At 37.1% G+C, this 20,420-nt stretch overlaps 4 protein-coding genes and 1 long non-coding RNA gene across 7 annotated transcripts; 2 read left to right on the top strand and 3 right to left on the bottom strand.

The window, feature by feature from the left end:
* LOC104744709 lies at positions 57-5,864 on the bottom strand. The gene is made up of 3 exons (XR_760673.1): positions 5,402-5,864; positions 646-1,175; positions 57-460 (listed from the first exon to the last, which is right to left on the bottom strand). It is a non-coding gene; the product is annotated as an uncharacterized LOC104744709 (long non-coding RNA).
* On the top strand, positions 1,798-4,832 carry LOC104744708 (receptor-like protein 12). Of its 2 annotated transcripts, none has more exons than XM_010465796.2 (2): positions 1,798-4,480; positions 4,596-4,832. In XM_010465796.2, the coding sequence occupies exons 1-2, from the start codon at positions 1,839-1,841 to the stop codon at positions 4,648-4,650; spliced, it is 2,697 nt and encodes an 898-aa protein (XP_010464098.1). In that variant the 5' UTR covers positions 1,798-1,838; the 3' UTR covers positions 4,651-4,832. The 2 variants fall into 2 exon arrangements, with proteins under 2 accessions (XP_010464098.1, XP_019092880.1); XM_019237335.1 differs by having other exon boundaries at positions 1,798-4,502.
* LOC104744705 (probable protein phosphatase 2C 34) lies at positions 8,314-11,043 on the top strand. Of its 2 annotated transcripts, none has more exons than XM_010465793.2 (7): positions 8,314-8,400; positions 8,513-8,629; positions 9,436-9,720; positions 9,807-10,121; positions 10,189-10,306; positions 10,415-10,638; positions 10,719-11,043. In XM_010465793.2, exons 1-7 carry the CDS (start codon positions 8,392-8,394, stop codon positions 10,938-10,940), a joined length of 1,290 nt encoding a protein of 429 aa, XP_010464095.1. In that variant the 5' UTR covers positions 8,314-8,391; the 3' UTR covers positions 10,941-11,043. The 2 variants fall into 2 exon arrangements, with proteins under 2 accessions (XP_010464095.1, XP_010464096.1); XM_010465794.2 differs by having other exon boundaries at positions 8,371-8,405.
* Positions 11,157-16,304, bottom strand: LOC104744704 (phospholipase D zeta 2-like). Its single transcript, XM_010465791.2, has 16 exons — positions 15,919-16,304; positions 15,490-15,591; positions 15,277-15,398; positions 15,052-15,193; positions 14,794-14,964; positions 14,315-14,716; positions 14,118-14,234; positions 13,898-14,037; positions 13,666-13,815; positions 13,432-13,588; positions 12,854-13,354; positions 12,612-12,758; positions 12,225-12,524; positions 12,008-12,139; positions 11,697-11,824; positions 11,157-11,605 (listed from the first exon to the last, which is right to left on the bottom strand). The coding sequence occupies exons 1-16, from the start codon at positions 16,147-16,149 to the stop codon at positions 11,371-11,373; spliced, it is 3,177 nt and encodes a 1,058-aa protein (XP_010464093.1). The 5' UTR covers positions 16,150-16,304; the 3' UTR covers positions 11,157-11,370.
* On the bottom strand, positions 18,451-20,209 carry LOC104744703. The gene is made up of 8 exons (XM_010465790.1): positions 19,870-20,209; positions 19,696-19,762; positions 19,565-19,604; positions 19,313-19,445; positions 19,162-19,233; positions 18,983-19,063; positions 18,801-18,862; positions 18,451-18,703 (listed from the first exon to the last, which is right to left on the bottom strand). Exons 1-8 carry the CDS (start codon positions 20,116-20,118, stop codon positions 18,631-18,633), a joined length of 777 nt encoding a protein of 258 aa, XP_010464092.1. The 5' UTR covers positions 20,119-20,209; the 3' UTR covers positions 18,451-18,630.

Genomic DNA, 20,420 nt, shown 5'->3' with positions numbered 1-20,420 from the left:
GCTACTTTTAGCAAGGAAACCAAGTCGTTAGATCAAAATCGATACACAATAACACAAAGTCACAATCTAATCACGTCTAAGCCCAACGAATCAAATTTGCTCGGAAGATGAACTTTTCACATAACCAGAGCATAAGTCAACAACAAACAGATGATCATAGATCAAACAATATAAGCAGAAGAGACTAAAAAGGGATATATGTATTATGCATACCATCATTATGAACACAAGAATAGTCTTCAATTCACTGCTGGTCTAATATTTATATACCCTTCAACATAAAGCCGATGAGCTGCAATGGATGCTTGGTTGATTACACGCGCAAGAGCCAAACACTTGGTTGTGCACTGAAACACTATGCCACTGAGCTGACTTTGGCTGGATTAGTTGCACCTAGAAGCATCTGATCAAACAAAACATACTGCCTGATCATGACTGATCATCCATTCTTTAGGATCTTCTGCAACGGAGATTGCTCTAACATTACCTCAAATTATTGAATGCGTTAATCGAAGAAGAAAACAACAAACAAACAATTGTAACACTTGGAAAAGGCTAAACTGAATTCTAAGTGAATGCTCCAAAAAACTTGAAGAAGCGTTCTAAGCGAATCATTACTCTATGAAACACAGTGAAATCACCAACCTTTATGGAAAAACTAACTCAACTCCTTGAGATTGAAGTTGGGGTTTCTCTGGAATGCTTAACTCAAAAGATCTTCTTCTTCCACACCTTCATTGATCGAAGACGTCGGAGAGAATCAGACAAGGCTTGGAGATTCGGACGGCGATTGAGTTCATCTTCAAGGTCGGAATGATAGAGATTCGAACAGGGGAAAATTTTACAGAACTTGTTTTTGATACAGGGGAGAAGAAGAAGGGTTTTGGTCCTTCTGGAATGAGAAGATGGGCAAACCCGACCCGAAATTGTATCCGTTAATTAAAAATAACCCTTAATTAAAAAACCATAGCTTGGTTCAACCGGTCTGGAACGCTCCGGTACGATCAAATTTCTCCTACCAGAACTATATGACGTGAAGCAGTTTTTTAGGCTTATAATATCATTGGCCTCTTAACAAAAAATATATATCATAGGCCTCCATTACGGCCCAATATGTTTGAAACTTCAAAGTTCCACGTTATCTCTCAAAAAAAGACGTCGGCAAAGAAAGCAACCTACAAAAAAAAAAGACGAAGACATTTTATGGACCATACGTTTTGGGAGGTAGTGCTAGACTGCTAGGTGGGGAGATTGCTTTAGAACAATTTGCAATTTTCTGTGTTTTGTATTTTTTTTTTTGTAAAAATGATGGAAGTGTTGAAATTAATATGTCGGCAATTATAATCAAAACCGAATTCTCAACATGCATAGGTTAATTAATATTATAGAAGATGTTCACTTGCTGCAAGTCAGTAACCTCTACTGACTTTTTTGGTTTTGCAAAGTATATGCTCTTCTTTTAACTCTAACCTCCTCCCTAAAATTTGATCAAGCTGCAGAATCGATGTTTCTCTCTTTGTGATTGGAATGTTTGAATTTTTGGTATTTTCTATATTTTGTGGAATATGTTTGGTTATAATATGGTTTCGACAAACAACATACAGTACAGTATGACTTTTCCACTAATAACACAAAAACCTACATTCAAGACAAAGACCTTTTGCCCTTTCTGTCCGACGTCAAGAAGACTTTGGTAGAATGACAAGCTGAGTGGATTTATCTTTGTGGAGTTAAGTTGACAGTCTATTCTTATGTATATAAAGAGATTGGCATGAAACCATGTTACCATCACAAATTCCCTTTTCCCTCTTTCATTATATTCATATTTGATACAGTCAATGAGTCTCATTCCTGTTACTTTTTTCTTTTTTTCTCACTTCTTGTTCTTTTATAATTCTCGAGATGTTTTTGCTGTTACTAATAGAAACTTATGTCATCCTAAACAAAGGGATGCACTTCTTGAGTTCAAGAACAAGTTTAATATTAAGAAGCCTTGTTTTGGTTGTCCAGGTCCTCCGAAGACGAATTCATGGGGGAATAGCAGCGACTGTTGTCGTTGGGAAGGTATTACTTGCGATGCTAAGTCCGGGGAAGTAATCGAGCTAGACCTTATGTGCAGCTGCCTCCATGGCTGGTTTCATTCCAATAGTAATCTTTCTATGCTTCAAAACTTTCCTTTTCTAACCACTCTAGACCTTTCATATAATCATTTGAGTGGTCAAATCCCATCTTCGTTTGGAAACCTTTCTCAACTCACCTCTCTCTACCTTTCTGGAAACTACTTCAGTGGTTTGATTCCTTCTTCACTTGGAAACCTTTTTCACCTCACCTCTCTACGCCTCTATGGTAACAATCTTGTTGGTGAAATCCCATCTTCACTTGGAAATCTGTCGTATCTCACTTTTCTCGACCTTTCTACTAACAATTTTGTTGGTGAAATCCCATCTTCTTTTGGGAGTTTGAACCAGTTGTCTATCTTACGTGTTGATAATAATAAGTTAAGTGGTAACCTCCCACTTGGACTAATCAATCTTACAATGTTGTCTGAGTTATCACTCTTTCACAATCAGTTCACAGGCACCCTTCCTCCTAACCTCACTTCACTCTCCATCTTGGAGTCCTTTTCGGCAAATGGAAACAATTTCGTTGGAACCATCCCTTCTTCTCTCTTCACCCTTCCTTTTATAACTCTTATTTTTTTGGAAAATAACCAATTCAGCGGGACTCTTGAGTTTGGGAATATATCTTCACCGTCTAATTTACTAGTGTTACAACTTGGCGGTAACAACTTGAGAGGTCCAATCCCTAGATCTATCTCTAGATTAGTCAACCTTAGGACACTTGACCTTTCCCATTTCAACATCCAAGGCCCAGTTGACTTTAATATCCTCTCGCATCTCAAGTTGCTTGGAAATCTTTACCTATCCCATTCAAACACCACCACTACAATTGACTTGAATGCAGTCTTATCAACTTTCAAGATGCTCATCTCATTGGATCTCTCAGGTAACCATGTTTTAGTCACAAACAAAAGTTCAGTTCCTGACCATCCTTCGCAATTGATAGTCTCTTTGAACTTGTCAAGATGTGGTATCACCGAGTTTCCGGAGGTCTTAAGAATGCAACGCCAAATGAGGACGTTAGACATTTCCAACAACAAAATCAAAGGCCAAGTGCCTAGCTGGTTACTACTACAGTTGGAGTACATGTATATTTCCAACAACAATTTCATCGGTTTCGAAAGATCAACGAAACCTGAAAAATCATTTGCCTCGAAACCATCTATGAAGCACTTGTTAGGCTCCAACAACAATTTCAGTGGAGATATTCCATCTTTCATATGCTCGTTACGCTCTCTAATCATTCTCGATTTATCTAACAACGACTTCAGTGGTTCAATACCTCGTTGCATGGGAAAATTCATGAGTACTCTATCAGATCTAAACCTACGTCGGAATCGTCTAAGTGGAAGTCTTCCAAAGAATATAATTAAAAGTTTAAGGTCGCTTGATGTGAGTCATAACGAACTGGAGGGAAAGCTTCCAAGATCTTTGATCCATTTCTCTACTCTTGAAGTTCTAAATGTGGAAAGAAACAGAATCAAAGACACGTTTCCGTTCTGGTTGAGTTCACTAAAAAAGCTGCATGTTCTTGTCTTACGCTCCAATGCATTTCACGGGCGGATACACCAGACTCGGTTTCCTAAGTTGCGAATCATGGACATATCCCGTAATCAGTTCAATGGAACATTGCCATCAGATTGCTTTGTAGACTGGACTGCAATGTCGTCTCTTGAAAAAGATGAAGATCGATTTAATGAAAAATACTTGGGATCAGGCTATTACCATGATTCAATGGTTTTGACGAACAAAGGTGTTGAGATGGAGCTGGTACGTATCCTAAAAATCTACACAGCTCTCGACTTTTCTGAAAACAAATTTGAAGGAGAGATTCCAAAATCTATCGGTTTATTAAAAGAGCTTCAAGTTCTTAACTTGTCAAGCAATGATTTCACCGGCCATATCCCATCATCTATGGGGAACCTGAGAGAGCTAGAGTCACTGGACGTTTCTCGAAACAAGCTTTCAGGAGCAATTCCACAAGAACTAGGGAACCTCTCGTACCTTGCATACATGAACTTCTCTCACAACCAGCTTGGAGGTCTAGTACCAGGGGGAACTCAGTTTCGTAGGCAAAAATGCTCTTCTTTCGAGGACAATCCCGGACTTTATGGCCCTTCACTTGACGAAGTTTGTGTTGATATCCATGCACCAACACCACAAGAACATGAACAGCCGGAGTCAGAGGAAGAAGACGAAGAGATGATGTTCAGTTGGCTAGCAGCTGCAATAGGACTAGGACCTGGTATTGCCTTTGGATTGATGATTGGATACATCTTGGTTTGCTACAAACCACAGTGGTTCATGAACCATTTTCAACGAAACAAACACAGAAGCAGAAGAAGAAGAAGCACCACAAGGTCTACACCGCTTAAAAAAGAGGTAATATTCTAAATTTGAAAGAACAAAAAAACTATTGTGTATGTATATATATTATAATGTAACTAACGAAAAAAGTTATATGTATTTGTATAGCCTTATTAAATCCAAGCCGAAGAAGACAATGAAGCAACCCAATCGCAATCAGTAACACTACATAGCAAAGAAGAAGCTTTGGGGGAGAACGCAACAAATATGTCCACTTTTCAGTTTTATATGTGGATCGGTTTAGCTTTAGTACTTTGTTTTGTTTCTCTCTGAATCACAACAAACCTTTTTCATATGCTCTGTCATAAATAAACTTATCTCTAAATGCGATCACTGCTTTTAAGATCCAACATACCAACAAACTTATGCTACTTTTAGCAAGAATACCATGTCGTTAGATCAAAATCGATACACAAAGTCACAATCTATTCACGTGTAAGCCCAACAAAACAAATTTACTCTGTTTGTAGTGGGCTTTTTATTGTTTAAAACTAGTTTTAACAGCTCTGTTTAGTCAACTTTGATGCTTCTATCTATGTAATTGAAAACTCTGTTTCCTAATACATGGACAAGAACTGAGAGAGGTATTGAAACTGCCCTACTACATCAAAACTGCAGAAAGTAGATGAAATTATATTTTAATGTCACAGTAGAGGACATAACCCCATGGAATGCATAACTTGATGATCCGATCATCACCACATCTAATTGCAACAATATAAATTGGACGCACCATTGGATTAAAGATTGAGATTTTTCCTATTGGATTTTTTGCAGCACCGGACCAATAGAAAACAAACAAACAATTGAACATTTGGAAAAGCCTAAACTGAATTCTAAGTGAACGCTCCACAAAACTTGAAGAATCGTTCTAAGTGAATCATTACCATACGAAACACAGTGAAATCACCAACCTTTATGAGAGGATCAACTCCATGAGATTGAAGCTGGGGGTTTTCTCTGGAATGCTTACCTCAAAAGATCTTCTTCTTCCTCACCTTCACTGATCGGAGACGTCGGAGAGAATCCGACAAGGCTTAGAGATTCGGACGGCATCTTCAAGTTCGGAATGATAGAGATTCGAACAGGGGAAAAAATTACAGAACTTGTTTTGTTTGATTCAGTTGATGGATGATACAAGGTCGAAGAAGAAGGGTCGATTTGGTCCTTCTTGAATGAGAAGATGGGCAAACCCGACCCGTTTAATTAAAACCATATAGCTTCAGTCAACCGGTTTTGAAACAATCCGGTACACGATCAAACTTCTCCTATCAGAAAACCATGACGTCGAGCAGCTTTCACGTTTATAATATCATGGGCCTCCATTATGGCCCAATTTGTTTTAATTACAGTATCAAAGTTTCTCGTCATACTCTTTTAGGCTCAATTTAAGAAGAAATCTGTAATTAAATGAAACTAGTGTGAGGACTTATATTTTCCGAGATAACAGTAACAGTTAAAGCCTTTTTTAATACTCCAAAGTTTTATTATTTTCCTACTTTTCCTATTAATTATATACACTTGATTGTCACTTGTTATTCTTTCATACATAATCATTTTTGGGGTGGCACGACCAATCATTGCTTCAGTTGATCTTAATCCTAATGTTAGGAAGATAATGCGCTACTAATTCAATTTTTCTATATTAAAAAAAGAAACGATAATGGACAAAAAGATGATCGTCTTGTAATGATTGTAATTGTAAATCATACTACTTCTAGATATCAACTGGATCGTAAGCAGTTTTCATTTTCTTACAGCCAACCAATTGAAAGCCACTCAATACCAGATTCATCCTACTTTTTGAATTTTCCTTAGTCCAAGTCGTCACAAGTACAATGATCATTAATTATTATTCTTAGCTCAAATTATGTCTTCTTGAAATAAAAGAAACAAAAAAACACTTCCAATATTGTCAAAAACAAAAACCCATAAAAACAAAAACAAGAAATTGCAAAAATAGTCATGTTGTTTGAGACTTGGGAGTGGGAGAGAGGGAGGCCACGGCACACAAACTCACAAAAAGCGTCTTTATCTTGTGCACCGTCCCACATGTGATTGCTGGGTCACCCCACGCGTCAGTCAGAAGAATGGTATGATCCTTTTTTTTTAGATTGTGCTCGCTATGAGACCAGACCCCACAAGGACCGAACTTAATCAATGTCGTTCTCACGTGGTTTAATTGCCAATCTCAACTTTTTTCTAACCAAAAAATATGACTGTGAACCTCTCTCCCCTAATATTTGGGACATGACCTAGCCTGGCCCTCAAACCGAAAGTTCTCCTCTAGATCCTTTGGTCCGCCACGTGTCATATGGTCTACATCACGTTAAATAATATGGAATATGGTCTCTCGCGAAATTGAATTAATGTCTATTAGTTCGAACTTCGCAAATAATTGAGTCAATGCAAAGATTTTGGTTTTTCCACCGTCGTTGCCGACACATCAAACATCAACCGATTTGATCCAAAGAAAAAAGGTCAGTGTGGGTTCCCATGAGAAGACTAACATATTCACATGCGAGGGTCATAAACAGTCATCGCATTGGCTCCCACTGACTACATTCTCTTGTGGGGAAAGGCTTCGTCTAGTACAGTTTCGTCACGGCGTCTTATTATTGCTAATAAACTGTTTTCGATTCGGGTTAACATTTTTAATGGAATTATTTTGATACTAGAGAGTCTAGCTAGAGCATTTTTTTTTTCTTTTTCGTAGGGTTAGATGCTAATGCCAAATCTACCTAAATATTTGTTAGTTTCGGTATTCATGAGATGTAGAGACCGTAGTGTTTGATTTATGTTAAAATCTCAAAATTTGGTTTAAGTTTTCATAGTTTCGAGGTTGGTATATATGCAAACGTGGAGCTTGTAACGTTTCTTTTTTTCTTATTTTAGAATCCTTATGTTAAACGTGTATGGCTACGATCTACGGAACTTTATTCAGTTTGCATGCTCAAGGGCCAAAGCCATTTCCTTTCTGTACTACTTTTTTACCCATTACGGAATTTATCTTTTTTTTGCATTATTAAACTTACCAAAGTTTTTTAAAAGAAAACGATATGATCTTATACAGGTTACTTACGTGGAAATCTATTGGATTGATTGTTATCTACTAGACTACTACTTAACTAATTAATTTTTGCAAAATTAATTAACTCAATTATCTTCTTTTTTTTTTTTTTTACAACTCAAAGATAGAATTCTATTTTTCTTAACCAAAAAACTCAAAGATGGTTATATAACATCCTTTGCACGAAACAGTCCTTATAGATTCGTTATTGACTTTTGCTTTTACCAAACCTGTAGCCATTTTGGACTTTTTTATTTATTTAAGTGCGCTATTTATACAAATTACCTAACTTTTCAAATTTATAATTTTTTTTTATAAATTGTTTTCGTATCATACATTTTGGGTCGGATTATTTTGTCACATGCCATTACTGTTTACTAGTACCAGACGAGCAGTAAAATTTACTTTCAAATTCTTTGTTTTCACATACTGTACAAATAATTTATTTTCTAACCAATAATTGCATTAGGAATTTAGGATAGATAACCCACTAACGACCAAAGACAGCTCTGCCTCTATCTTGCCGCAAGAANGGCTTTTTTTTTTTTTTTTTTTAATTAAGTGCGCTATTTATACAAATTACCTAACTTTTCAAATTTATATTTTTTTTTTATAAATTGTTTTCGCATCATACATTTTGGGTCGGATCATTTTGTCACATGCCATCACTATTTACTAGTACCAGACGAGCAGTAAAATTTACTTTCAAATTCTTTGTTTTCACATACTGTACAAATAATTTATTTTCTAACCAATAATTGCATTAGGAATTTAGGATAGATAACCCACTAACGACCAAAGACAGCTCTGCCTCTATCTTGCCGCAAGAAAAAAATGAAAGGGGTCCAGTAATCTCTCTCTCCATTTGATTTTTTTTTTCTTGAATCTTTTGGAGCATTAAATGGGTTGTGATTTCTGATTTTGTGAGTCTCTCTTTCTTTCTCTACTCCATTAGCTTCCTCTCCGGTTAGGGTGCTACGCAATTTCTCCGAGCTTAGGTCATCTACCCGGTCTTCACTCCTCTTCCTTTGATTCCTTTAGCAGCATTACGCCATCTCTCTCCCTCTCCCTGGTGTGTATTATTACTGTCACTTATTACTAACTGTTTACGTTCTTGATTTACTTTTTGAAAACCTTTGGTGCAATTCGAAATGTTAATTTTTTTTTAATCTCTGAATTTTGTATACGAGAGAAAATTGTTTCAGGCTTTTTCAATCTTTCATTAATTTTTTCAGTATCTTTAGTTCTGAATTTGGATCGAAAGAACAGATTATTTTATTTTTACTTTATAAAGAGCTTTTACTCTTTCATTTCAAGGTTCTTATTTCATTTTTGTACAAACGACAAATCTAGTGGATTCGTTGGCAATTTTGTTTCACAAGGAACAGAAAAATTTGGCCAAAAAAATACCAAAAATATTAGTTTTCCAATTTTCAGATTGTTTAATAAATTATACGAAGGTTTTTATTGCTTATTTTCCCGGAAAAGTAAAAAAGAGAAAATCTCCAAATCTCGTAACATGATTTCTATATCAATAAGTTATCTCTACTTAAAAGAGAAAACTCGATTTGGCTTCAAGTTCAGATCAGATCCATTATTATTCTCTCCATCTCTGTTACGTACAAGTTATAATTTTGTTTATAACTCTAGAGGAATGTATAGAGCTCGTGTTAATGGAAGTCCATGTCAGACATGAATATTCTCTCTTACAATCTTTTTTTTGTCCTTAAAACTGTTTTAAATTACTCATATTGTTTTTTCCCCCGGGAAAAAGAATCTTTGAAGAAAATTTTCCTACTTTGATATTATATTTTAACTCCCTCTTGCTCTTTGTTTTAATGCAACTCTCTCAAACTCTATGTATATTATCATTCATAGGGTTCAAGATCGTATGATACTTTCACCTTTTGGAAGAAAATGGGACATCTCTCCTCCATGTTCAACGGCTTAGCTAGATCCTTCTCAATCAAGAAAGCCAAGAACAAGAACGGTAAAAGCTACGCCAAGGAAGCAGCAGATGAAATGGCGAGAGAGGCGAAGAAGAAGGACCTGATTCTTAGATCCTCTGGTTGCATTAATGCAGATGGATCTAATAACTTGGCTTCTGTTTTCTCTAGACGCGGTGAGAAAGGCGTTAATCAGGACTGTGCCATCGTCTGGGAGGTACACTTACTTCTACTTCAAGCTATCTCTAGAAAGCTAGCTTGTTTTGAATGCTCCTTTGAATCATATTCTTGATTCGTAAATAGGGATTTGGATGTCAAGAAGACATGATCTTCTGTGGGATATTTGATGGACACGGTCCTTGGGGACACTTTGTCTCTAAACAAGTCAGAAACTCAATGCCTATATCTTTGCTCTGCAACTGGAAAGAGACGCTTTCTCAGACCGCACTAGCAGAACCCGAAGCAGACCTAGACGAATCCGATAAAAAGCTTCAGCGGTTCGCCATATGGAAATACGCATACCTCAAAACTTGTGAAGCTGTTGATCGGGAGCTTGAGCATCACCGAAAGATTGATTCTTTCAACAGCGGCACAACCGCTTTAACCGTTGTGAGACAGGTAAAGAGACTTTCAAGATCATTAGAAGGATGCTTTGTTCGTTGCTTAAATGGTTTTCTTGCTGCAGGGTGAAGTTATTTATATAGCAAACGTTGGGGATTCACGTGCCGTATTGGCCACGGTTTCAGATGAAGGAAGCTTGGTCGCGGTTCAGCTCACCGTAGATTTCAAACCAAATCTTCCCCGTTAGTTCCATAATCATTATTAGATCATGTAAATCTCACTTCATTTTGCTGAAGCAGTTCTGAATCTTTTTCTTTCAAATTCTGTTTTTTACTCTGTTTTGAAAACAGAGGAGGAAGAGCGTATAATCGGATGCAACGGCCGAGTGTTCTGCCTCCAGGACGAGCCAGGAGTCCACCGTGTATGGCAACCAGAAGAGGAGTATCCAGGACTCGCAATGTCAAGAGCATTCGGAGACTATTGCATCAAAGAGTACGGATTGGTCTCAGTGCCTGAAGTCACGCAAAGGCATATATCCATTAGAGACCAGTTTGTAATCTTGGCCACTGATGGGGTAAGAACATTTAAATGAGCTTTTTAATTTAATTTTGTTTGTTTATTATTAGCAAAGTCATTTAACTTGAAATATTCAAGGTATGGGATGTGATATCAAACCAAGAGGCCATAGACATTGTTTCCTCGACCGCTGACCGGCCAAAGGCAGCTAAACGACTGGTACAGCAAGCGGTTAAGGCTTGGAATAGAAAGAGACGTGGAATTGCAATGGATGATATCTCTGCCGTTTGCCTCTTCTTCCAATCGTCAGAGTCTTCCTCATCTCTATCGCAACATGTTCACCCTGACTCGACCTTGTAAAGTAGGTAATGGTTTTGGGACCAGGCAAGAGAAAAAAAGATAAATGCTGTGATGTAAATAGACTTTTCTTAAAATCGCATTGATTATCAAATTTCTTGCCGAACCAGAGTTCTATTACAATCTAAACAACACAATCGGTTACTTGGAATTTGAATAAGCTCTTAGAGATCAAAACCTGTAGAACTAGGAATTAGAAGTATGCAGACCTATACGGGATAAAGAAAAAGTAAATATTGTATTTAAACAATTCAAGAGTGTATAACATCATGAGACACATAAACATTATTCACAAAAAGAAGTGTACACTATACACACATATACATCTGCAAAACCTAGGAAGCTATAAAATGAAGTTCCTCCCTCTACGGTATATAACTAATCTCTCTATGCAATGTGTGAGCGTCTTTAACCAATCTACAATAATCAGTGATCAGTGGAAAACTTGAGGAGCAGTGTAGAACTCGCTTTCGTTGAAAACCGGTCTGAGATCTTCTTGATCACACATGAACTGTAATGGGAAACACACAAGGTGACCTCTTGTCTCCTTCAGCCTCTCCCACGAGTCGCTGCCGCATGGTTTTAGCTTTTCCGGTGCAATCCCAAGGTCGATCGTCGTATGACCTAGCTTATCTTTTATAAGAGACATGTTCTCTCTCAAGGCAGTTCTGTGTTTTTAGATCAAAAGAATCATTAGATCATCTCATATTGAGGGCAAGGAGTGAGTTAATTTAGGAAACTAAAAGGAGAAGTATGAACCTTGAGCGTATATGCTCATTAGGAATGCAAGAGAAGACTTGGTCGTAAATGTCAGTGTTCTTCTTAGCCGTTGCCATCCACAAGTCTTTGTATGTTGCTTCTTTGATTGGATCTTCGATTATTTTCATCTAAACACAAAATTATAAGTTTAACATTTTTAAAATGGCTATGAAGTTGAACGATGGTTAAGAGAGCATAGACAAGTGAAAATATCATAACACTAAACTATTGAAGCTAAGTTTTGAGGGGCAATAGACTCAAATGATAAAAAAGTAAGTATAGGCGTTTAGAAAATGGATATATGAAATTACCTCCCCGGGGTGAAGGCCGAGATGCTCTGACCACAAGGAACATCTAAGACTGTAAGAGAATTTCCCGGCCATCCACTTCACTCCGTTCATCGAAGATTCCACAAATTCTTTGTCTTCGATCACAACTCCAATCTGAAACACGATTTATTAATGAATGCATAACTCTCTTCTCTTTCTTTTTTTTGCCATAAAGAATAGAATGGAGTTGTGGAAATACCTCCGAGTCACGTGAGCCTAGTAAGCTCCGATCGTTTATATTAGAAGATCCGATCACCGCAATGCGGTCATCAACAATCATTAGCTTACTGTGCACGTAAATCTGGCTAGTGGCAATTGGACCGTCATCAAACAACCGTCCATACGATCTCAGACCGTAGAAAGAGATGTAATCTTGCGTCTTCGGACCTAGCAAAGCGTTAAGGTTGTCAAGAATCGAAGTTCGTTCTCTAGAGATCGTACGGTATTGCCAATGCATCAGTGCTCGAACAGTAGCTGCTCCAAAGTCATCGATACCTCCCTGTTTTTAGGCAACATAAAAATGATTGGCATTGGGGTTTTGTTTTGTTACCAATTTGAGATTACAATTAGAAGATGTAAACAGTACCTGAAATCCAGGGAGGAGTGGTACAACGATCACGACGCGGAAGCACTTGTTCTCCTCATGAGCCTTCAGAATGCGTCTGTATAAGGCTTCAGAAACGCGGTTCAGAATCGTGTCATCTTTTTCTAACCCGGAGATGAAGAATTGGTTCTGGTTAACAACAAGATTACAAGATTAAAATATAGGACTAATTTAAGATGATGAGATTTTATATGAAAATGCTTGAATGATTACGTTATATATACCTCAATGTAGATAAAATGTTCAGCGTTTTGGATAAGCGAACAATAAGCTCGATGAATGCTATCTTCAGGCTGGCTTGTTCCAGCAGACCATTGGCTAACACTTCTGATTATCTGACACTGGCAATCACTTTGTTTCCCTATCTGCCACCACCACTCGTTCACAGTCTCGTCCCGATCGCTTTCCTCTGATGTTTCCCCTGGAAACTCATCACTAGCATTAGATCGATAGAGATCTTCTCTTGAACCATCATCTAACTTCAGATCTCCTGTTTGTCTGTCAAAGTCCGCATCGTTTTCTTGTGGGAGAAGCAAAGGGATATCTTGAGGTGGTGAAGCTGAAGAGAAAGAGTCTTGTCTAGAGAGAACAACGGGTTTTTCAGGGTCTTCCTTGGTTTTAGCCGCAACAATATCGATCTCTCTAGTTCCCAAGTAGTGAGGGAGAACCATATGGTGGTGAGGCATCAGCAAAGGAATCGTCTGTTCATTTGGTGCCTTGTTTCTCTAATTTAACAAAGACAAAATATATCAGAACCGTATAAAAGACCGCAAATAGCTAAACAAGCAGCAGATATTTCTACCTTAGAGTGGTTCCACCGCTGGACGAAATGTCGAGCAACATCGCGACAAGGCGGTCCCCAAAGAGCGCAATGGACTTCGTGCCACGGCATTCTTGGATATTTTCTCCGGTCAAGCTCGTCTATCATCGTTTCTTCCCATGAGTTTGGTTCAGATTCTCTGATAATATGTATAAACATTCGTGAGAAAGATGATTCTTTTTGTTAGAAAAGATTCAGACAAGTTCAAGATCCTACCTAGGATTGTAATAATCCTTTCCTGGCCATATATGAGAAGGGCAATCTCCAATCTTGTGTTCCGCTGTATCATAGCGGCCAAAACAGAGATCTAACCCTCCAATGAAGCAAACTTGGTAATCTACAATCACTATCTTATCATGGTGTGACCTGAAAAATGCCAAAGAATTTTAACTTCAGTTATAGCTAAGTAGTAGTTAGCTTCATCCATGGGATTTGCTTAATATTGTACCAGAGATAAATGCCAGAGGAGAGATGGTCTGGATAACGAAGAACTTTGACGTTCTTGTGAATGTTTTGAAGCCGTTTCTTACTGTACATACTGTTGATCTTCAGGGCAATCTGAACTTCTTTATACATAAGAATATAAATCTGCAACAAATTTTAAAGTTTAAGCGTTTACAACAAAACATCACAAATCCATTGGAAGAAATCTGTCATATAAAGCATACCTTAACGCCCTGTTTTGCTTTTGTCTCAAGCAATGCATCTAACCGCAATGACGGATGATCTTGAAAGGGACGTTTGAGATATAGCTCCGGGCATAACCACCAACCAGTTATAAATATCTGCAGATGACATTTTGAATTAAAACTCCCAAGATATTATGATAGGTTCTCAATTATGAGTTGAGGCAAAGCAATGGAACCTCTGATGTTGCATTTTGGATTGCAAACGCGATGGCTTCAAACGCAGTGTGACCGTCTACGAACCACTGAGCCTGGCTTCCATCAGATGTCAAGCCTCTAGGTGGTGCAAACGAGCCAAACCGATGTGGACTGTTACAGCCAGCTTCTTTAACGGCCTTAACCCATTCTTTAACTTTCCCACTGCTTGTAGTTCTTACTCTCACGGTTCGGTCTCCACTTGTCACTTTAAAGCCATAGCGCAGCGGATTGTGTTCCTTCACCTGTTCAGCCAAATGCTGCTGCTCAGAAAACTCCTTCGAGTCCTGGAACAGCGATGAGTCGAACACCATTATATCTAGAAGCTTTCCGCTGAAAGGGTCTTCTAGTAATGCCAAGAATCCCGGTTTTAAAACCGCCCAAACCTTTAAAAGAAAAATTGTTCATCCCAGCTAGAAAATTTAAAGAGATTTACACAATCATGAATTTATTTTGTCCAAACCTTTGTCCAGTTAGTTCCAAAGCAGCTGAGACAATGTGAAAGAAGACAGCATCGGCCGCCATCAGATCCGGGGACTTTCCTAAGGTGCTTCACTGTGACATACCCTTCTTTCATCTTCGAACCGTACTCTCTAGCAAACGAGAGTCTAGAAACTTCCAGAAATTTGCAGACCTGCAGATACGTTTTAAGTGTGACGCAAGAAACATACAAATCACAACTAGAGTATTCATAGTCATCTATCAGCAAAAGTTCTCAAACCTCTTTGGAGTTAACAATGTCCAAGTTCCCTAGAAAGAGACTCAAGTAGCCTTGCATTGCAGTTCTCCCACGGTCTACAACTGTCTCTGACCGGCCTATCGTTGGTCTAATGATTGGAAACGCTGCACGCGAAGGAACATTCCTGCACACCATAAAAAATCTAATGTTTCAGAAATCAAAAACTTTTACTCGAATCCACAAAGCCAAAAAAGTTTCCTGAATTACCTGTTCTTGACACTATCTTCAGTGTAGTTAAGAGGAAGAGCACCATCGTCAGGTTCTTCATCATCTTGCACAACTGATCCTTGCATATCAAAGATCCCTAAGCTATGCAGCCACTCTCTAACCTGTCAAATACACCGCATTTTTTCGAGTTCAATAATAGTCTTTTTAATTGGGGTGTGTTAGCAAATTAAAAAAAACCCGGAAAAGTCTGACCTGTTCTTGCTTCTCGTGGAGTTCTTCAATAATCAAACGTTTCTTCAAAGCGAAGTGTAGGTATAAAACTTGAGAAGCTTTCTTTTGTAGTGTCCACTTGAACTATACATACACCAAAAACAAAAAACAGAGGATAACAATTTCAAAGGTCTTGCTTACTAATTTACCAAGAACAGAATTAATAAAGAAAAAAAACCATGGAACTGCAAATATATGAATTAAAACTTCTTTTGCAAGAAGTTGAATCGTCTTCACGTGATCTCTTAGTCATAAATATCAGAATTTCTAGACGGAAGAGAAGAAAGAAAAGGAGAATTATTAAAAATAGAGACTATGGTCAATTTCGGCATTAAATCAAACCCTAATGACAATTAAACAGAGTAAACTAATCTCTCTTAGATTACAAGAAAGGCATTGTAAAAGACATACTTGTTTATACTGAAGCTCCAAGGTGTAAGAAAGAAGCAAGGGACTAAAATCGGTGGTGTCGGGTCGTGAGACCGAGACGATCGTAGCCTTTGGAAGCTCATCGAATATCTTACATCCACCGCCGATTGAATACGCCGCCGCCGCCGCCGTATCACCTCCGGAAGCTCTGCTTCTTCTGATGACGCTGTCCGATTTAACGCCGTTATGAAGTAGCAAAGTCTCCGTCGACATCGATAAACTCTTCTCACCGTTCACGATTGCATGTCCGAAGAACTAGCCACTGATCAACAGATCGATGTTAAGTATATATATATATTAGATTATGTAGATTTTAGAATCAAGGTTTAAATCTGTCCGACAATAGTATATTCAACGGCAAGGGGAGTGGTTCCGTCACGTTAGGTTTTAACGAATGACCTGGTTGCGCCGTCAGATGATGACACGTATAATTATTGACACGTGTACGTTAAAGATCAAGGTTATTATATATGCTAACTCCCGTCAATTTTACCGTGTGTATATATGCAACTTGGACAACAAGAGCTCTCTGTTTCTATTTATAAATATATCACCGAATCGGACAAAGTAGCGAATATGACGATCTTACCCTTAGACTTTGCTTTGCTAAAAATAGAACTCTGGATGTCTTCTTCTTCGTATCGAGGGACAATTTGGTCTTTTGAAGAAACAGAGGTTGATGGTGTTCGGAGTATATGCCCATGCAAGCATCAAAACGACAAGAATATCCCAATTTTTTTTGGTGCTTTTATATCAGAATATTCCCAAACACACACTTATTTTAATTCATCTAACGTGTTGTGATAAGACAAAAAAATGATTAGTGTCTCTCATCTCAAGTACAATCATCATATGATTTTAGAATTCTCTCAACTTTTTAAAGATACTATTTAATGTTTGTACTAGGTGATACCCGTGCTACAGCACGGGATTATATATTGTATTAGTTATTTTTTTTGTAATTTGTATTTTTGTAATATAGTTTTTTATTTTAATTTATTTTCTTTATTTATATAGTATTTATTTGTATATTTGGGGTTATACAGTAAATTGGAAATCCTAATAGAGTAAGTAGTTTGTAAAATGTAGTTTTTCACGGAAACAGACACACCACAATAGTAGATAGTACGTAGTTTTGTAAGAGAATAGACACTCCGCAATATCGGATAGTAGTTTTGTAAGAGGATAGACACACCCTGCTTCCATGGCTTAATTTATAGTTTGATAAAAATACATGTTTTAACGGATTTAACTCAAAAAAAATTTATATTTTAAATTTTTAAGAATTAAAATATTAATATTACTTAAATATTTTATAGACTTTAAATATATTATAATATTTTAAACTTTCGACGGAGTTCAAATATTTATAATAATTTAAACATTGTATAAAAAATTTAAATATTTATAATATCTTAAACTTTTTTTAAAAACGTAAATATATTATAATATGTTTACTTTTTAAAAGTTTAAATATTTTCAAATATAGAACCAAATTAAACTGTTAAATTTGGATACCTGATAAATCAAGCTTCCTGCTCATTTGTACTCAAAACATTTTAGTCACATATTTATAGTGATTATGAACCATATTCCATAATATTTAGTCGATGTGGGATATACACCTTTTCTGTAAATTAGTTTACAACTTTACATATATATAATTTCTGCGTTTTTAATTCTTTCTATCTATACTACTCACAATTAATTACTAAAATTTTGTTAAGGAAATATTATAATATCGGAAATCAAACAATTTAGTCAGATTTGGTAACTTGAATATTCGTTTTTAAATATTTTAACTGAATCACTAAATATTCCTTTTAAAAGATTATCTGTTAAGATCAATCTCGGTAATTAAGGAAATATCCGAATTTTTGGTAATTAAAATTTATGGTTTTCATTTAAATACCTTAAAGGAAAATGAAATCAGAGTGTTTGCCTATAACGAATAACTCTGTTTGGGATCTTAAATAACTAATCTTGAATGAAATAATATACTGGATCCGAAAAATATTATTCTGGAGTACAAACAGATCCCCGGATTTTTTTCCTTCTGTAGTCGGATATATAAGGATCCGCGTCCCGACCTGGCAATTTTTTAAGTAATCGACCGAGGGTATTTTCGTTATTTAATGAAATCCAAACTATAGGTTAATTAGATTAAATTTTGTGATTCTCTAATCATTTTTAATGAAAAACCTACCAAAACCAAGTCATGGTCCATTTTTACTCTAGAAAGTACTTCTGCTTTAATAGTATAGATAAAGTACAAGTATAGACAATTAATTTTTATATCGTATACGTAACAACATGGTTATAAAATTAATCTCGGTATACAACGAATAACAAAACGTCATAGGTAACCAGACGATGACCTGGGGTAGTAAGTAAACATATAAATCACAGAACCTTTGATAATTGAACCATCACTTTCATTTCAGGAAAGTGAATTTCATCATCCAAATAATGATAATCATAATTGGTAAGAAAAATTCCAATGCTACTGAAAGATATTCCAAAACGGCACAATGTTCTCATTACTAATTTACTTGCTTTTTGTCAAGTCTTTTAATAAATAAAGGTCAAAATTTGCAAACCGGTGTCCAAGTTTTATTTGGGCTGATATTCACAAATTGGGCCTTAAATAAAAAAAGGTAAATCATGTACGGCTCCAAGAAAATATAAACGGGTTCAAACAAAACCGGAGCTCCAGTTTCTACAGAGGCAGTGAACTTTAGCAAGTGAAGCCATATAATCATCAGACCTGGAAAAAAATAGGGGGGATTCAAACGTATCAAAAACACAAAACCATCGTATCTCTTCATTTCTAATTGCTTCTAGTATGCTATAGAGATTCAGACCTCTGCCCATATGGAGATCCACAAGAAGCAGTGATGTGAAACTTGGCGTTTTCTGATTTACCCTACAACAAAGAATAAAACAAGACACTTAAAACAAGATTATTTGAGGACTGTTTGTTCTTGAAGAACAATAGATGTCAATGCAAATTATGTTGGAGAAATTCAAGATGTAGAGAGTATACCTCAGCTTCATAGTAGAGCCCTGCGTACAGAGAAGCGTAGAAGTATTCGCTTGCTTGACCACTAGAGAAGTCTTTAACTAACTGTTATTTTGAAAAATCAGATACTACCAAGTGAGTTTGGTGAGAAGAAAATCATGACTTCAATCAATTACCAAGAAACCTGTCTCAAATAAAAAAACCTTTTCAGGATCACCACCATTCTTGAATAGATTATAAGCTTCCCGCATCACAGGCCGAGAATCTCTACCAACCTACACAAAAATTTCATATACTATTTTTTTTACCACTAATCATATAGAATGATAAGCTCTTGGATAAGGGAAAACAAACCTCAAGAAACTGTTTCCGTGCAACATCAACACCGTGGAGCCGAGCCTCACAGAGAAAGCACCAAATTGACTCCTCTGTGTCATTTGGGTTCTGAGCAACATCTATCCGGAACTGCTCTGCACCTTCTTCAAACCTGTTGTTGGATATCTCATTACTTCATAAAGACTAAAAATTTCACAATACAAAAAGAAACATATTCTAATAAGCAACTATCCCAAACAAAGAGACAGTAAGGTAGGAAGCTAGTAGTACCTATCTAGATAGTAAAGAGAAAGCCCGCGTTGCCAAAGATCTGTCATCAAAAAAAAGACATGATTCAAAATTACAAAGCTTTTTAGAGATATAGAGTCATGAGCTAAAGATAAAAGGAGATAAAAACGTACATGCCTTTTGCCTTGGGTCCAATACAACAGCTCTATCGAACTCAGTCACCGATCCAGCAACATCACCCTTTTCACAAAAGGAAACGAAAAGCATTTTCAGATTTAAGGAACCAAACTAAAAAAGAGTCTCTTTTGTTAGAACAGTTCTGTTTTGTCGGATTGATTAAATTCTACCTGTCTGAAGAGCTGCATTCCGAGTCGAGTCGCTGCGACGGCCTCACGAGGGTTCGAGTCACCGCCTCCGGTAATGGCATCCCATATCGACGAAACAGAAGGAAGGAAGAGCCTGCGAGACAGTGCGTGAGTTGTTGGGTGGCGGGAAAATTGGGGGTTTAGGGTTTTAAAAGGCGAGATCGCCGTGAAACGCCGTGGAATTGTGCGAGATGGATATATGATTGGATTCACGATCTGGGTTAGTGCCATTTTCCGAATCACGGCGACGGTTACAGTTTCTCTAGGGATTTGCTCACTTTTTCTCCAGAAGATAAGATGACAAAACGGAAGGGAAGAGATTAGAGATGGATGGAGCAGTACAAAACCGGAACAAAACCGGAAAATCTCGGTTTATACGCTTTGATGAACCAATCGGTTAGAAAGAGCTTTCGTTCTTCACAAGATGTACCAGTTGGTTTCGTTTAATTTGAACCGGGTGAAATCAGATAATAACCGTACCGGTCATAGTCAGTATGACGATTGACGCAACGTAGTCCAACGAAGCAGAATCT

The sequence above is a fragment of the Camelina sativa genome, chromosome 15, assembly GCF_000633955.1.
Source record: "Camelina sativa cultivar DH55 chromosome 15, Cs, whole genome shotgun sequence".
Classification (NCBI taxonomy): domain Eukaryota; kingdom Viridiplantae; phylum Streptophyta; class Magnoliopsida; order Brassicales; family Brassicaceae; genus Camelina; species Camelina sativa.
The sequence above is the reverse complement of the archived record's forward strand: the minus strand, read 5'-3'. Positions and strand labels throughout refer to the sequence as shown.

Bases quoted from the DNA above. Each gene is read 5' to 3' on its own strand.
- LOC104744708 (XM_010465796.2), top strand. From the start codon at position 1,839: ATGAGTCTCATTCCTGTTACTTTTTTCTTTTTTTCTCACTTCTTGTTC. The intron at 4,481-4,595 runs GTCTACACCGCT...GTATTTGTATAG, and splicing joins AGAAGAAGAAGCACCACAAG to CCTTATTAAATCCAAGCCGA.
- LOC104744704 (XM_010465791.2), bottom strand. From the start codon at position 16,149: ATGTCGACGGAGACTTTGCTACTTCATAACGGCGTTAAATCGGACAGC. The intron at 14,038-14,117 runs GTATGCTTTATA...AATTTGTTGCAG, and splicing joins AAGCAAAACAGGGCGTTAAG to ATTTATATTCTTATGTATAA. The intron at 12,140-12,224 runs GTATTTCCACAA...ATCGTGTTTCAG, and splicing joins TAGGCTCACGTGACTCGGAG to ATTGGAGTTGTGATCGAAGA.
- LOC104744703 (XM_010465790.1), bottom strand. From the start codon at position 20,118: ATGGCACTAACCCAGATCGTGAATCCAATCATATATCCATCTCGCACA. The intron at 19,605-19,695 runs GTACGTTTTTAT...TTTTGATGACAG, and splicing joins GGACCCAAGGCAAAAGGCAT to ATCTTTGGCAACGCGGGCTT. The intron at 19,064-19,161 runs GTTTTTTTATTT...TCAAAATAACAG, and splicing joins ATGGTGGTGATCCTGAAAAG to TTAGTTAAAGACTTCTCTAG.
- LOC104744705 (XM_010465793.2), top strand. The intron at 8,630-9,435 runs GTGTGTATTATT...TATCATTCATAG, and splicing joins CATCTCTCTCCCTCTCCCTG to GGTTCAAGATCGTATGATAC. The intron at 10,122-10,188 runs GTAAAGAGACTT...TTCTTGCTGCAG, and splicing joins CTTTAACCGTTGTGAGACAG to GGTGAAGTTATTTATATAGC.